General features: G+C 35.2%; 1 protein-coding gene across 1 annotated transcript; it reads left to right on the forward strand.

Moving 5' to 3' along the window:
- Positions 1 to 5,198: 5,198 nt before the first annotated feature.
- On the forward strand, positions 5,199 to 6,588 carry LOC144850419 (uncharacterized). The gene is made up of 3 exons (XM_078707695.1): positions 5,199 to 5,658; positions 6,196 to 6,300; positions 6,458 to 6,588. Exons 1-3 carry the CDS (start codon positions 5,199 to 5,201, stop codon positions 6,490 to 6,492), a joined length of 600 nt encoding a protein of 199 aa, XP_078563821.1. The 3' UTR covers positions 6,493 to 6,588.
- The last annotated feature ends 12,574 nt before the right edge of the window (positions 6,589 to 19,162 follow it).

The raw sequence follows: 19,162 nt of genomic DNA on the forward strand, positions 1-19,162 counted from the left end.
CTTTTCTTGGCAAAATATAACGAAAATGCAATGATGGATCGCATAGTAAGCCGGTATTCCGTTAGATGATATACTCTATGTCAAATTAATATTTTTATCCCATTTAAACCATGCCTTTGGACGTCCTGACCTCCGAGCTCGCTCGATTGTTTACCATGCAAAAATATCCTTTTTATGGTCAACGTATAATAGCGTTTTTCTTTAAACCTATTACTTTAATACCACAGAATACTGGAATATATTTTCATCGACGTAGCATACGCCAATTATGATATAAAATCATTACTCATAAGTACTGATCTTGAGTCAGTCAGTGCCCAGGTTTAACATGCATAGGCCTAACAAAGATAGTGCTTTTACTAAACGGACTTGCTTTAGTTATTCCTCATATGAGCACATCCTCAGAATCCGCATCCGCTGAATGTGGGATGGTCACTATGTGCCTCGAAGGGCCTTTGCTACCACTAACTATTGACAGGAGAATAAGAGCCAGGATACGTTATATTTGATGTGATGCTGATAACTTATACTACATTTTTGGGCTACTGTCTGGAGCAACTTACAGGATAAAGTTGCTGTCGTCAGTATGTTCGAATATCCCAAAGATGAAAAAAATATGAATTTGAGTTAGTGTGTACCGACATTTAGTGTGTACCGACCGACCAAAATAATCAGCTTTCGCTATTCGAGTTTTGGCCTTTAACATAAAATGCATTCATTATTAATATAATTGATTGTAAAGTTAAATCAAATAAGTTTAAATATAATACTGTAGTATACAAATAATTAATGTATAACCTTTCATTATTCACCTAATGCCATTATTTTGTACCAATAAACGAATATAAAACATTCATTATTTGTTTTATAAAAACATCTAAATAGATTCCTGTCATTTGAATCAAATAAAAGGTAGACCTATCAAGGCCCACATTTGATTCACATTGATTAAAACAGTAACATTTGGTTTTTAATAATGATATTAAATATTATTATTTATATGGATTTTATAAACGCACCTACTGTATTTTTAATTATGTCAACAAACGGCCAAACAATCCTAGGCATAGCAAGGCTAAAACGTGTGACAGTTACAATGCAAAAGGAATTAGCCGTGTGGCTCTTGACATGAATAACACCATTTTTGAGTGGTCACTTGGGGCTACTGTCTCGGGAAACGTACAGGATAAAGTTATCCAGCGTATGGTTGAATTGAGTGAATACTTTAGCCTTCAGTATAGTAGATATAAAGCATATCTTTGATCAACGTAACAATCTGTCGAAACAAGAGAGGCAGGCCATTGCAAAATTGCGTCAGCGTAATGAAATCGTCATTAAACCCGCTACTAAGGGTTCTGCCACTGTCTCTATGGACATCAAATTTTAGGAAGAGGAGTCTTAAGACAGCTAAATAATCCTCTTCATTATCGTAAACTTGCAACAGATCCCACCCCGGAAATTGCGGATATGTGGATGATTTACTTAGACCATATGCGACTTCATATATTCAGGACTCCACGGACTTTATCCGCAAAATTAACTAAATTCAATATTTACCTAATAATTCTGTTCTACCTTAGATGTTTCATCGTTGTATACTAATATCCCTCACAAAGAAGGAGCCGACGCATGCATTTTAAATTACAAACAAATTCCAGCAAAAACGCCTACTAAGAGCTCATTTACGAGAACTGTTCATGTTGATTTAACCAAAAACAATTTTATTATTGGCCATTACCTCCAAATTCATGGCACAGCGATGGGCACAAAAATGGCTCTATCTTTTGCAAATTTATTTATGGGACAATCTGAGGCCAATTTTATGCCCCTCCAACCTAATAAACCACTTGTTTGGTTTAGATACATTGACGACATCTTCATGATCTGGACACATGGTGAAGATAATCTGGATTCATTTCTTCTGAATATTAATTCAGTCCACCCAACTATCAAACTTACAGCTACTAAATCCACTAGTAGCGTTGACCATAGAAAATGGTACACTCAAAACTGACCTATTCCGTAAACCCACAGACACATCCCCGACACTGTACCAAAAACATACCGTACAGTCAAGCATTACGTATCAGACGTATCTGTTCTTCAGATTTAGATTTTCAGAATCGTACAGAAGAACTAACCGGACATCTCCGGAATAGAAATTACAAGAAGGAATACATTGAAACTGAAAGAAAGCAAAAGATATTCCTCGTGGTCAGACACTGACGTACAAACCACGTCAGCCAAATTCGACCATCATTCAGCCATTGGTCACACCCTCGGTTGCCTTCATTACGAGCTATTATTGAAAAACATATTATTGAGAACGTCTTAGAACTGTTTTTCCGGAACCACCCATTATTGCATTTCGTAGACCTCCCAACCTTCGTGATATATTAGTAAGATACACATTTAAGAGTGAAATTAACTCTCATGACAGCCAAAATTTGGCAGTCACCTTTGCGGCAAATATTGCACAACTTTTTATTGGTTGGCTCTACTGAAAAATTTAATAGTAACCAAACTGGCCGCATTTTTCGGATAAGACATTCAATTAATAAACTAATACGCTCTGTATTAGAATGACACAACACAAATCAGCTACCAAAACATTAAAGCTTGATTAACCTGTAGCCGAAAATGTTAATTTAGCTGGTCACTCGATTGCAAATTTCAGAGTTATTGCAATAGACCACAATGTCAAATAGAGCGACAAAAGAAAGTTTGGTTACTCTTACTATATATAACCTAACCCTAACCCATATAATATATATGGGCAAAGAACATTAATTCTAAACCACCCGGTGATATACTGAAATTTAATGAATTAATTTGAAACGATAAAGATGAGGTGAGAATGAGAAAAAGCCCCAAACGAGACTCGAACTCGGACCGTCTGCTTGATATGCAGTTGTCCTAACCATTAGACCACTGGGTATAGTTCAAACTCGATTGGATAGCGACTCTTTAACATTCTCGGCGTGGTACGGCGGAACAGCACTAGTCCCACAATTGTACGCACGCGCACTAGAGATCAAATTGATACGCCCTCATCTATAAACACAACAGGCAAACACATTAAATCTAAACCGCCCGGTGATAAACTGAAAATGTATTAATTAATTTGAAACGATACGATGAGGAAATCTGTGTGAATGAGAAATAGTTGCCCCAACCGAGATTCGAGGGACACGCGCGCGCACCAGAGATCACATTGATACGCCCTCATTTTCAGTATTTTATTCAAGAGCAGGATCTTCTAAGAGAGTGTTCATATCTTTTAAAATAAGTTTAAACTGAATCCAGTGATTCTGGCATACAGGTTGTTTAAGCTCAGAATTTTGATTGTATATGACGAACGAGCTACTGCTGTTATCTAACTTTTTAAATATATTGTCAATTTTATTCAACCTGAAACCTACATTGTCTGGTTAATACCGACTCAAGGATTGTAACTTTGATACAAAACAGGGTCATGTTAAAGTAAAATTTGGTTTCTCGAATACGCGTTGAGAAATTGTGTGGTCATCGAGGAATTGTTTATGTGAATTGATGCATAGGCGTCCATCATATATATTTCAACAGTGTTCTCTTTACGGATACTTTGTAACTACAACTATATAGCTATCCATGTTTGTAGTAGGTTTTTATTACCTCAACAAACACGACGAAAACATTGCATATAAAATTATAAACTTGAAAACATCATGGACAAGTTATTGTTTGTTGTATTAGTTTTCAGCTGCCTTTGGGCAAATTGCAAATGCCTACTAATGACTACTGCTATTCCAGGTGAGTCAGTGATAAATGTTATATATTTTATATATTATTGTGGTTAATTAAATCTATAGTTTAAACAATAATTAAGCTGTTTTACAACTTTCATAATTCTTTCATAATGTATGACGCTCTCTCCATATCTCCCCATACTTTACAATATCTTGATTCACAAAAATACCATATTTCAGGATCAGTTTCGACTATAAACAATCCGAGCATTAATGTTGTATATGACAATCAGAAAAACAACATTACATTTTAGGCGAATTATTATTATTACTAAAGCAGAACTGGTCGCGTCCGGGGTTTAATTGCATTGTGGGGATAGTCTGCAATAGTTTTTTAGAGTATTGTATCAAATGCAGTTGTGTGAAATGTTTTGTAGTTTGTCGGATTGTTTTCATTTGATTATATACTTACTTTGTTCCTTCCTACACGTTTGTAATAATCGCCGGTCTTTGTAATATACAGTATATCGCACTTTGTTTTGGTCAATAATATCTAGTGTCTTATAATCTATAATAATACATTTACTGAAGGGTAAATTTCCTGCATAACTTCTAGAATTTTACTCAATGGTATAGAAAGTAAGAATCATTATAGCCACTGTATACACAGAGTTAATATCTATAATGTTATTTGTAGTTTTCATACGAATTTTAGTATGGCATTCAAACTCAAGGATTACGTGTAAGAATCGTCTTCCTTGTTTCTGGCAACATTTTAAAACGTTACTGTTTGTACACAACTCCGATTTGCTCCAACTTTGGTCAGTATGACTGCTATCCCCCCTCTACTTATGTGGTGCATTTTTAGTAAAACATTATGTTAATATTAAAGTTCGTCAATATCTTGAACTGTGTAAGAATCCAAGCAAATTCTGGTATTATTGTCCTTGATCTGACCATTTGACAATGTTTTCAATAATTTATGATAAATGTTATCATTTATAAACTGAAGACAAACCTACTTGTCAGATAGATGTCAAAGAGCAAACCTGGATATCGAAAATTGATTTGAAATACACGAGGAAACTACTTACGCTGTTATTTGTCTTTAAAATGTGAAGAATAGGTGATGAGATGTCTACAGGGTCACTGTTTTGCTAAAGCCCTGTCTACACTATCAAACTTTATGTGACAAAAAAATGTGATGTGCCCATATATGGACATGATGATGCCATACTACTACTACTACCATACTTGGGTATATCACTACCATATTTGGGCACATCACACTTTTTTTGTCAAACTAGTTTGATAGTGTAGATAGGCATTTAGAGTTAATTGCGAGTCATTGCGAGTGTGTTTTTCCAAATATTATTAAACCCAATAATCGAGGATATCATCATCGTGTCGCGATTATTACTTATGATAGCCAGTCATTTGTTATTATTATGATTTATTATTACAGGTAACATGCCTGCCAATTGCAGTACAGGTTGGCCAATACTTGATTACAGTAATGTTGACAGTTTTCATGGTTGGACAATGGTATCACCAGATACATCTTTTACCTGTAGTGGTCAGATTACGAGCTGGACATACAGAAGCAGAAATATAAATGGATTTCGAGCTATAGTATTCAGACAGATAGATGATACGCAATACAGAATCGTTGGTGTAAATGATATACCAGCTCCAGCATCTGCAACAGAAGTTACTTATACAGTACCTATATACGAGCGCATTGAAGTTGAGGCAGGGGATGTGATTGGATGGGCAAATGGAGATCCCCCCGTATTAACATATAGTCAAGGAGGATCTACCCTTGTCAGATGGCTTGCTGGCAATACAGGCTTGGTTGGTGATGTAATTGTCACTGAGAGATCTGATTTCCGAAGATACTCCATCAAAGCAGATGTTATCGGTCCACAAGGTACATGATTCATCAATGATTCTTAATGAAATCCTTACTTTCTGTAGTATTCTTATAATTGTCTAACGTTCTTTCGAATCAAAATTTGAAGATGTTTATCATTTTCATCAGTTTTCCTTAAGTAGTTTAATGAACGAAAGCAGTGAGAATCGTAACTTATTAACCAGAGTTTATTTTTTATTTCTAATTAATTAATCAATTTGCATGGAAACTTGTCGAGAAAATTTCATCAAGCAATCGATCGTTCATCCTACTCAAAATTTGCGCATCCATGGGAATTTTATGAAACGCTTAAAACAATTATAAGCGTAAGTCATATGCGTGGTTATGAAAAATGTATCAAACAAACGAGATAAAATATGACTTTTATGAGCCCTCGATTTTGTTTCACGAAGGCGGCGGTTGTGGAGATATAATTATAATTGTGATTTTGCAATTTTCACTGTAATAATTGTTAGCATATTATCACTTTATATACATTGTAAATTAACAATTATAGATATTTCAAAATTAAAATTGTACGGCGGTAAATTGTAGGTGGATGCGGTTATGGATGCTTAAATGGCGGTACATGTGTTGATACAGACGACTCTAGTGCATGCCAATGTCCTCATGGCTTCCTTGGCCCGACTTGTAAGAGAGGTAATTAAAATTCTTTGTTATTGACATGCTGGCTAATTTAGTTGACTTCTTTAATTGAAAGTGTAGTATAATAATCTATATTAGCGTCTATGTGTAAATGGCCATGCTTAATATAAATTAAGTTTCATTTATGAAATAATCAATGTTTTATTTTCAGTTGTTGGATACTGTGAATGTGCTCTGTCACCATAACTCAAGTTCATCAATCAAACCATTTGATTTTAAGTCTATTCTAATATTTATATGATTTAAAATGCTCTACTGGAAAATGGATTGATACTTTGTTTTTTTATTGTAAAGCGCTTCATAAGACATGAATTAAATTTTAAACCACACTAGGCAAATGAAAGAAATGTTGCATTCTATAATTAGCTGTTAAGTAAATTAATAGAGATTTTATTGGGTGGCCTATAATGCACCAGGACGCGATTTTTTTTACACGCTAGCCTAGGGAATTTTCTCAAATACACGAAAATATAGTCTGGCGAAATGAGACTAATAATAGCTGACGTCACACAAAATTTCCGGATTTTCACAGCAAATGTTTATTTTGGATGATAAAAAGTAAAACCGTTATTTAACTATTAATATGAAAGCATGGAGTAATAAGATATATATAGGCCTATGAATAACTAAAAGTAATATCTTAATATGGTGGATTTTTACATGTATTAGCTTAATTATAGGAAAACAAATATAATTGATAATTAAATAGATAATTGTATGGGCCTATACCAATATACTATTAAAATGGTCGGATGGGGATTTTTTTTATTTTTAAGTTTAAATTTCATGAGGAAAATAGAATTCTTAGATTCTTAGATTTAATTTTATTTGCCAATTTATAATGGAAATAGTATGAGTACATTTTCAACATTAAATTCTAAAATGTTAATAAAAGTATTACTATATAAAGTCAACAGCCATAAGTCGCGTGCTTAAACGCATAGTGATACCGGATCGACAGACAGACCGACAGACCGACAGACCGACAGACCGACAGACCGACCGACCGACATAGTGAACTATAGAGTCGCGTCCACGCGACTAAAAATACTTGAGATATATTATTTTAAAGCAATCAATATTTAAAAACAGACATAAAATAACACAGGGATACAATATTTTAAAAGCAACATATAAGAACATCAACAATACTATAAACTTTATACTAGTTCCAATAATTACCTAAAATATGCAAAAAAAAAACTGGCAAAAAATGCTGACTTTACTATGCTTAATTGATTTCAATTAAGATTATTCAGCGTTATACAACCTGATCGAGTCAAGAACAAAGGATCTTTTATATCTGTCGGTTATACATCTAATAGATCTATACAGATCATTTCTCTCGGAGCACATTTTATGATAATTACTATATAACGGGTGTTTTGCGTCTTTCTGAATATTAGTGGTTTTAGATTTCATACATTTATGACATATTTCCTTCAGCGAATAATTCATTTCTGTCATTAGTCCACATTTTTTCACGATGCTTTGGATAGAAGTTTTATCTTCTTCTTTACATTTTCCATACCATACTACACAGCAGAAAGCGATGGCACTTTCAACCACTGATGAGTAAAAACATTTTAATATTTACTTGTCCACTCCACATTTATTTAGTTTCCTAAGAAAGAACAGTCGCATATTTCCTTTCCGTATATTATTTTTACATTGTTCAGCCCAATTTAATTCATTGTCAATGGTAATACCTAGATATTTGTAATTATTTACGATTTCAATAGGTAGACAATTTTTCCTGAAATCAGATATCATCTCTCTAGTTTTCGTTTCATTCAAAATTAGGCTTTTCCTTACACCATTCAGAGAAAGCATTTACTTCTTCGTGATAAAATATTTCAGAATTTCTATCCTTTACCAAGCCAACAATGGCAGTATAATCTGCATATTTCAAACATTATTTGTACTGGACTTACAGTCAATTGTATACATGATATAAAGCAACTGGCTAAGTACACATCCTTACGTGGTTCCAGTATTGGTAGTAATTACTTTTGAAACATAGTCACATACATTCACTCTCTGAGTACGGACCTTTAAAAACTTTCAACCCAAAGGACTATAAAAGGGTTGACTCCCAACTTAAGAAGCTTGTTCTTAAGAGTCGCTGTATCAAGAGTGTTAAAAGCTGATAAAAAATCCGCAGAGGTGACACGAGCATAACATCGCAAACTATCTGTGTATTCGGTTGATAAGCGAATCGGAATGGATCAATCTCATTTAGAATAAGGGGAGACATGATTATTTTAGAAACTATCTTTTCCAGACATTTGATCACTAATGATGTGAGGGCTACGGGACGATAATCATTTAGGACCTTTGCATGTGTTAATTTCGGTACAGGGGTTATATTTGCAGCTTTCCAATTTTTTAGAACATAATGGCTATCGAGTGATAATTGAAACAAATTGCTAAAAGGTTCAGCAAGTTCACGAGCACATGATTTCAATATTTTACCACTGATATTATCAGGGCCAGCTTTGTTCACTTTTACTTTACTGAACTGTTTCATTACATCATGTGACTGTATCATAATTCCTCCGGTACAACTGGAACACATGTCGGTGGAGAATTTTTCTCGAAACGTGCAAAGTGTTCATTTAGTTCATTTACAAAAATGTCCGCTTCGATTTGACGAGGTAAGTTCACTGTATTTTTGCTTTTAGTTCCAGTCATGACATTCATGCACTGCCACGCTGCTTTTTTTCGGTCAGCCTCCCTTTCGTACGCGCAACGCAACAAATGACGTCATGACATCTCAGCCCCCTTAAAAAGTGACGGAACTAGTAACAATAAGTCTAAATCATCAAATGTCAAAAAACATGCAATCACAGTGGTCAAGTAACTTCATCTGATTCACATATCACTACATGTCTGAACGTTCGGCACTCTTCATTAGCATGATCAACTTAGTAACTGGTTTCTTAGCATTGGTACAATCTGCAAACCTTATGTCAACAATCCTAACAAGATCATCTTCTTTCCCTGGATAAACTTTACTGACTTCTGCCCTTTTCCAACTACTACATTTCTTGTCCTCACCAATGACGAGCACTTTGTCGCCTTATATCACATTCTCCGTTAATTTCTGCCATTTAAGTCTTGGTGAGAGCTGATGGACACACTCCATCCATCGGTGCCAGAAAACATTCACCATAGAGTTACAAATTTCTCTCCGTTTTCTCAAATTTCCATGGAATTCTTCACACGCTACATCCGGACACTATAAATCACCTTTTCCAATCAGAAAATGATTAGGAGTCAACGGCGGATGATCCAGGGGCGATGCTGACTTGGCAGTCAAAGGTCGACTATTGATAAGACCAGATATCTGACAGAACACCGTCTCCCATTCACCAACTGCCTCATGCCTTTCTTTACCTCCTGAACCATACGCTCAACAGCTCCTTGGCGGTGATGACTTCCACCGGGTGGTCAAAAATTCCACTGGACATTTTAACATTGGCTCCTCTAGTCTCAGATTCAACTCATTTATTGTAATGTCAGCTCCTACGAAACATGTGCCAATGTCACTCACCAACAAAGATGACGTCCTCTGATGCTTATAAATCGTTCGATTGCTTGTAGAAACGCTTGGGTAGTAAGATCTTGGACACAGGTTAAGTGTACAGCTCTAGTGACGGCACATGTAAAAACTGCACAATATCCTTTTGTGGTGGTATTTTTGTTCTGTTTTTACGTTAACTGGGCCCAGATAGTCGACGAGTGTGGAACTAAATGGCGGTGAGCATGAATTTACTCGGACGTCGGTTAGGTCAGCGATCTTCTGCTCTATTGGCTTCCCTTTGTGTCTTCTACAAATAGTGCATTGCCGTACAACTGTTTTTGAGATGGTGGTATCCCCAATGATTCAAAACTTCCTTCTTGGTTCTTTGGTAACTGCTTCAAGGACAAAACTGTGACCATATTAAGTTTTGGCCAACTAGAAAACTTGGTGGGGTCAAGTATTCTTTGAAATTCAGGGATAGCTTTTATTTTGAAATTTCTTCAGTTCTCCATCTTCAGGAGCTACTTGAAAATTAGTTTTATGCCAAGATATCGGTGGGGATCGTAGAAACTCTGGTCCATCGATGACTTGCTTTATATCTTTAATGTTTTCTCCTCTTGAAACACGATGGTTCTCGGAATGATAATGACTCGGTAAAAAGGTTTTAGAAGGACTTTCTCCTTGTACGTTTTCTGTCGGTTACCATTATTGAAAATGCTTGACATTCGTAAAACTAAACCTACTCTGTTTAACAGTGTCTTAGATGATTAATAACAGTTTAAAGTATAGTGTTTGTTGTTTTGTAGGGCAGAGGTGGGGATGAGGAGTTCATTTGAGGGAGGTGCATAATCGAGGGATATGTTTAATTTTTTTAGTTTTAATAATATGGTAACATTTATAATCAAATAATAAAATCCTCTAATAGATATGAAAAGTGGTAAAAAAGAATAACAAATGCTTAGTAAATTTTAGATAACAGAACGGAATTTAGTTTGTTAACATTACTAAACATTTTTAGTAATTTATTTACACATTAAAATTTCTATTTTTCTTGTGGTTCTTGTTATTCGTTCACACATTGGTGACTGTAAATAAATCAAATATATCGGTAACTAGATATAGTATTAATTATTTTTTCCTAAAGCATTATACAATCAACCACATGTACGCATATCGAGTAAAAATATTGGCACGTCGAAGCCTGGTTTCCATTAAATCGTTACACTGTATCGCCGACAGTTGTCCCCGACTTGGGATATAGTCCAAGAGCATTAGAGTTTGACCCGCAAATGTCTGGTAACAAGCTGATTTTTTTTCAGGAAAGGTCCAGAACGGTCAAATAGTTCACACTATGCACATCCCTATTTGCTCTAACAGAAAAAGTCTAATTATATAGACAATTTGTTTACACAATTAATTAATCTTTCTTAAACATCCACTAAAAATGCAGTACTGTAAATATAATTTTTTTCAATTTAACCCCAAAAATAAAACATTCATTGAGAGAAAAACTGTGTTCGTCGGTAACTGACGTTACATAAGTAAACAAGGAAGCCACTCTGAGCGTGATGTATACCTCCGTCTACTGTAACATTCTCCTACATAAGATTTCTCCGGGAAATGCTGTGTGTGATTTAGGCTAATTTCACTACAAGCATGTGTATGCGAATTTGGTGTAATGGTTTATTTATTTATTTATTTATTTATTTATTTAACAACATATTTATACAGGATAATACACAATCAAGTAAAAATAAACTTGTTTTGCATTGTGGTCCTGTCAACAAAAACGATACAATTTTATATCTTATACAATTACAATTAATAATAATAGCAACAAAAAATATAAACTGGAAGTTAAATGTTATGAAAAGAAGTGAGATCTGTATCTAGCTTTAAAGGACATAATCGTGGGTGAATGTTTTATATCTACTGTCAAGTCATTCCATATTTTTCCGCCTGCAACTTTAAAAGACGAATCCATTTTGCTACGGGTATAATGAGGTATAACGACATTTAAAGACACCTTCCCTACGTTTTTTAGATCTATTTTAAGATCACAAACTATATTTAATTTAAAAACAATACTATATGGTCCTATTGCGATAACTTTTTTCGTCTTTAAATGGTTAAAAATGTGAAAAATAAGTCGATTCTAATAATTATAGCGGCCCCAAAATGCATTGCGCGCGGATTGATATTTCTGTTTTTCTTCTGTAATTCGCCCACTTTTCGATCGATCGTGAGGCCAAAACAAATGGAATGACTTCTAACTTTTCAGCGAAAATACCGGGTTTTCCCCAATTTGTATCCTTAATGTTTTTAAAGTAATATATATGTATTATTTTCACAAAACGTCACAAATTGTAGGGAAGGTGTCTTTAAGTTGTCTACTCCACGCGTTGAATTGGTGTGTACATTCCCAATTAGTACAATTTCATTTGTCAATCTGGTTGGCGCAAGGCCGTGGATACATTTAAACATTAGACTAGCTAGATAAAAATCTCTTCTCTCTTCAAATGTTTTCCAGGAAAGATCCTGAATTATTTCATCACCCCTCACGTCAACAAAATCAAAATTTTGGGTAACAATGCGAGCCGCTCTTCTATGAAGACGCTTCAAGATATTCTTGTTTTGCTCAGAGGTATTTCCCCAAACAGTTATCGCATAGTCACTACAATGTTTATGTAACCAGCCTTTCAACTAACAATACTATCAGTTGACTAACAATAGAACAGCAATGCCAAAAATAAACGGGTGAATTTTAAAAGAAATAGGTTTTTTAAAACTACTCGTATTAAAAAACCTGTAAATTAAATCCAAATAATTATGTTTTAAAATAACAAATCACAAATTGTAACTCTTGCCTCTTGTAGAAAAATGTTTTGTGTAGTTATCGAGAAAATGAAATTTCAGTATAGGCTACTTGTTACTTTAAGACTGCTCGCTGGCTTTTTGAAAATTCTCTCCTATCTTTAACACTAGTAGGTCTGAAAATGATCCAGAATTGATACCGTGGTCTGGATTGCCTCCAAAATCTAATGGAGTGGTCCTTGACCACATATCTATCTGTATTTTCATTTTGGTAAAGATCTTGTAATTACTTTTTGAGTCATCCAGCTAACAAACAAACAGACAAACGCGATCAATTACATACCTCCTTGGCGGAGGTAAACAAACGCGATCGATTACATATACCTCCTTGGCGGAGGTAAATTAGTGTTTTTGTTTAAATCATGTCATTATTTTTTTCATATTTTAAGAAAAATTATAGAAACTAGATCTTAGATCATTAGATTATAGAATTATTAGTGTATAGAAACTAGATTATTAAATTATAGAAACAAGACCCCTGATAGTTCTCGACAAGCCACTTTTCGAATAATCCATGGCTTGTGATTGGTCAAATCACTTACGTTGCGTTACGTCCTTGCGTTGCGTCGCTAGTGGGAACCACGCTTAAAAAAACCAGAAGTGTCCCCTAATAAAGTTGATTGTATTTATACAGTATAAGAACCACACTAAATAAATACAGTAAGACATTCGGCGATCGGAAACGCTAGCTCTTATTTACCTCCGCCAAGGAGGTATATGTAATCGATCGCGTGTGTTTGTTACTTGGCCAAATTGAAAATTGGCCAAGTATGTTGATCTGTTCGGCGACTGAAAACGCTAGCCCATTATGTGTTTTTAAAAATATCTCTATCCAACCTCTGCAGCACAGATTGAAAAAAAAAATGAATTGAATTTCTGTTTTGAGTGTACTTAACTTGCCTTTGTGTTAGACGCTTGTGGAAGAGAGATTAGAATGTTATAAACTTTGTATAAACGTATATTAAATCTATCAAAACAGTATTTTTTAAAAAAGAAAATCGGCCTATCTTCAACATTATGAGGCTGTACTCGAGCTGTTCAACCAGTTTTTAGCTAACCCCTCTATAAAGTAGAAAGAAGTAGACCACGTACGCCGACTCGAATCAAACGGCATGATAACGAGCGATGCCTAGAGATATGAAACTGCTTTAACAAACAATATATATAATTCAAAAGGTGCAACAACAAAAAGACCGCACACGCAGACTCCCGGCACTACATAATAATTGTTGACTATAATTCAAACTCACCCTAAGGGTTCCAAATAACAATATAGATGATAAAAACTGCATAATATCTCACACGATACCATTAAATATAGATTTTGCTCAGCCTGCCCATCGTATGCGCAATGCGCAAAGTGAAATACAAATGACGTCATAACAATAGCGTTAGTTATAATATTGCGACCGTTTGATATACAGCATATTCATTTTTTAAGACGTAATTGAACAAAGACCGCACACGCAGACTCCCGGCACAACATAATAATTGTTGACTATAATTCAAACTCACCCTAAGGGTTCCAAATAACAATATAGATGATAAAAACTGCATAATATCTCACACGATACCATTAAATATAGATTTTGCTCAGCCTGCCCATCGTACGCGCAATCCGCAAAGTGAAAAACAAATGACGTCATAACAATAGCATTAGTTATAATATTGGAGACGGGTTGGTGAATTTTGTCCAAGATGGGGAAATTTCTGTCCAGAATGGGGAAATATTTTGTCCAGAATAAGGACAAAAGCGATAGGTGGCGCTATAATCGTGTCCAATATGGGGAAGCTGTCCAATATAGAGAAATCCGATTTGTCCAAAATGGGGAAATTTCTGTCCAAGATGGGGAAGTGGTGGCGCTATATCGTGTCCAAAATGGGGAAATTTCTGTCCAGGATGGGGAAGTGGTGGCGCTATATCGTGTCCAAAATGGGGAAATTTCTGTCCAGGATGGGGAAGTGGTGGCGCTATATCGTGTCCAAAATGGGGATATTTCTGTCCAGGATGGGCTTATGCTGTGTTAAAAATTAGGCAAGCTGTCCAATATAGAGAAATCCGATTTGTCCAAAATGGGGAAATTTCTGTCCAGAATGGGGAAATACTGTGTCTAAAATAGGGAAGCTGTCCAATATAGAGAAATCCGATTTGTCCAAAATGGGGAATTCTGTCCAGGATGGGGAAGTGCTGTGTCCAAAATAAGGAAGCTGTCCAATATAGGTAAATCCGATTTGTCCAAAATGGGGAAATTTCTGTCCAGGATGGGGAAGTGCTGTGTCCAAAATAGAGCTGTCCAATATAGAGAAATCCGATTTGTCCAAAATGGGGAAATTGTGTCCAGAATAGAGAAGGGCTGTTTCCAAAATAGAGAAACTGTCCAATATATAGAAATCCGATTTGTCCAAAGTGGGGAAAGGTTATCTAAAATAGAGAAACTTTTAGCAGAAAAATATAATTTTGACAAATTTTTCCAGAATAGAGAAGTGCTGTGTCCAAATTAGAGAAACTACAGTATCCAAGGCCTAATAAATTCGATTTTTCCGAATTGTATAAAAAAGAAACTGTCAAATATGTAGAGAAATTCAGAAATGTTCAAAACGGGGAAAGTTTTTGTCAAGAATAGCGCTACATCGTGTCGAAAATCTGTCCCGCATATAGAGACTATCCAATATATAGGGAATGTCTCAGTTATGGAAGCATTCAATTAATATTTAAGGCGTATGGTAGAGTAGGCCTACTACCGAGTCTGCACATCAAGGTATGTTGAACCATATAAATCAATAATAATAATCATGTATGATGTATACAAATTAAAGAAAAATGCTGCTCTAATTACTAGGCCCTTAATGGCCTAGTCGTTACTCCACTATGCACGTGGCTTGATCATAGCAAGTCTGCAATTTTCTCCCGCATATCAGACATACTGAAAGTATGCAAACTAATTAATCATCAGGTACCGGGCCTAGTTAGGCCAGTGGTGACTCCAGTATTTTGAAATAGAGGGGGTGGGTGGAGCTATTCCCCTTCTCTTTAATGGGGAGAACAGGGCCTAAAAGTAGTGAAAATAAGTGCTATGTCCTATCTTTTGCAATACAATTTGGGAAATTCCATACTTTATATCATTTTTTTTGTATTAGGTTTGGTTGCTTTTCATTGAAGTGATTTTGATGCAATTTTGCAAAAAGAACGGAACACTGTTGTCATCGGTCATTCAACTACAAATAGTGATTGTTATTTATGTTGGCTTTTACTTGTTTTCAAAGCTATTATTAACCAAATAAGATTTTCGAAGTACTAATGGTAACTACATGTTGTTTACTGTTTATTATTAGGTCTTTTCAAGAATAGTTTGTTTAAAATCACATACAGTAATTATTTATCATATCTAAGAGTGATATAATATTCCGATCTGCATATGTAAGGGTCGTAAATTAAGTTGGTCAAGATGAGTGTACTGTATATTTGGTTGGTGACATTTAAAAAAAAATTATAACCTATTAATTTAATTATTGAACTAGAAACGTGAATTTGAGTATTTTACTTTGAAATAAAAAAACAATCACCATATCCTAGTAAAATGTTTTCATTTTATTACAATTCTATGTAACTTTATTAGAATAAGTAGCCTACATCATTTTCATTGGTTTTTTTTTTATTAACAGGTGCTTTTGATTGGTTATTTGTTATTCTTAGGGCCACTGATAAAGTTTTGCAAGAGGAACACTTGTCAGTACCGGTACATTTTGTAGTGTAATGTTTGTATTGAATAGGCTACTGTAATCATTGATTGATTTCTACTCTATTGTTAATTTTAATTGTATAACCACCATGGCATTTTCCATAAAGTTAATAGATACAGATAGGATAATTAATGAGATAGCAGATAGTCATTCATGCCATTACTGTGTGCTAAACAATTGGAGGTTTAAATCAAAGTTAAAAAGACATATAAAAACAAAACATTTAAATCATGGAATTAATTATGGCATTCTCATGATAATAGCATGTAAACTTCCACATGAGCCCCAAACAGACACTGATAGGTATCACTACCATTGCCCAGAGTGTAATAAAATAATGTGTAGAAGAGACAGGATGCTGAAACACCTACGTGATGCTCATAGATTTGAATGTAATGAAAGTAAAAATCATGATTTCTGTGAAACCAATGTTGATAAAGGAAACAATCAAACGAACATCAAAGAAAATGCAGATAGTAACATCAAAATAAATGAAACAGCTACTGATGAACAAGAAGGGAAGGAAGACAATAACACATGCAATGGTTCAAGTGAAGATCCCTCTTCAAAGCGAAAACATGAGATGGAATATGGAAAAAACAAAAAACCTAAAACCAACAAAGTTACAGGAATCTGTATAGATGTAAATAAAGGAATATTCCTTGTTAGAAGGAGCTCACATGGTGGTGTTGCATACCCCTGTCATGTACAGAAAACCAATATAGGTCCAAATCCAAGGTTTTCTTTTTGTGAATTAACAGATTGTCGTGTTATCATGGATGTTGCAGGAGCAAGCGGCTTGCCTGTTTTTGAATGCCAACATCTACAAGAAGCTTCACGGGCGGTATATAGTTCGTTCACTCCATTAGACGAGATTTTTCTGGAAAATTTATCCGTTTCAGGGTCATTTAAAGCATTGTCATCTAGTACAATTGAAAAATGTAAGGCCTTAAATGATTTGGCAAAATACCATTACACACCACCTGTAGCCTACTTTAGTGATGGACGTTACCAGCATCTGTCGGTCTTTGAGGGCGAAAGTCATTATTATGCACAGCTTGAACGGGTAGTGTGTACATATGATGCTAAAACGAAAGCAATTGACTGCAAATGCTGCAAACGCAAAGTTCCATGTGTGCATAAAGGCATGTGCCTTTGGCGTTTATCACAAGATGCAATCATAAAATCAAATGAAACCGAACAAACACAACAAACTGACAATAATAGCAAAACGGTCACGGATCAGGCTAAAGACGAAGCTATATACATTTTCAACCATAAACGAATCCCATTGCAGATCAAGGAGTTTATTCCAAAAACCGGAATGTGGCCTACAGAGGTCGTTCCGTCAGAAAAAGTATGTCAGAAATGCAATGTTAATTTAGGTCTACCTCAAAAAGCATATCGAACTGGAAGGCTCCTTTCAATGAATGGCTTGCACGATATATTAGTGTATCACAAAAAGTGCCCAAAATGTTCAATGACTTACCATTACAAGGATTATGAAGTTGGTATTTATAACTATAATGATTCATTTTGTATTGGATTTGATGTTTGCCTATGGCTTAGGTCAGGCGTGGATCATCACATAGCTACTGGTAGCATTGTTAAGCAGATATGCGAAACATCGGGCATAGACATTGATCAAACATTGGTGTTGAATGCTTATTTAGCATTTGAAGCTCAATCAAACATCAATGAAGATATGCATTGCAATATATGTGGTTACCATCCCACAATAATGATCATGGATGTGAACAGAAAGGTTCATTTTAGGACAGCTTTGTCTGAACTTGGCAAGCCTCATGAATGTAAAGAAAAAGTAGATTGCATAGAATTTTATGAACGAGTTAGTTTGCATATACTATCTAGAGGCCTCATGCATCAGTCAGCAGTAAATCCTTTTCCAATAACGGCTGGTCTGAACGAATGGTCTCCGTTTATCGGTGAGCATACAAGAAAAGACAATTTAATTTACAACACAGAATTCAGGAAAGTTTCAGAAGACGGTAACTTGACTGCTGACTGCAGACATATGAGTGAGGAGAGACTTTTTGAGATGCTCCACCAATCTACTGTTAAGGAAGTCAAGAAAATAGCTAAAACTATCAATCTTGCATCAAAAGGAAGTAAGCTGGACATTATTTGTAGTATAAGGGAGGCTTTAGCCAAGAACCATAATAATTTCAATAAAATAATGAAGAAAATCTGGGGGTGTTCCGGGGGAATATTAACATCACATTGTCCCCATGGAGTAGTCTACGGAATTAAGTTTGTCCTACGAGCAGAATCGCCTCGAGATTACACAGACATAATCATGTCGATGAAACATAAGCCAAATATAATAATTGTGGACATGGCACACATTGTTGCAAAATTTGGTAACAATTTGCATTATGATGGTCAAACAGAGCCAATGTTTTTTCCGTTCGAAGGAAGAGTAGCTGATTCTACAGAGGAGAATATTCGGTGTGCAAAAGCTAATACTTTATTAATGGACATGCCATGGCTTAATGGGCTTCGTGCGACGTCGGAAACCGGGCATCCTGTAACTGGACAAAGCAGCACGTACGCGCTTTTCGACCGATTTCATGAAGCTAACACAAATAGTGAAACTGAAATTTTGCGGAAGATTAATTTTGTACCACAATTGAAGAACAAGTTGCAGAACAATTTTATTCCGAATTAAATAAGTCCAAGCATTTTTTAAATGAA

The sequence above is a fragment of the Antedon bifida genome, chromosome 8 (assembly GCF_963402885.1).
Source record: "Antedon bifida chromosome 8, ecAntBifi1.1, whole genome shotgun sequence".
Taxonomy (NCBI): Eukaryota; Metazoa; Echinodermata; class Crinoidea; order Comatulida; family Antedonidae; genus Antedon; species Antedon bifida.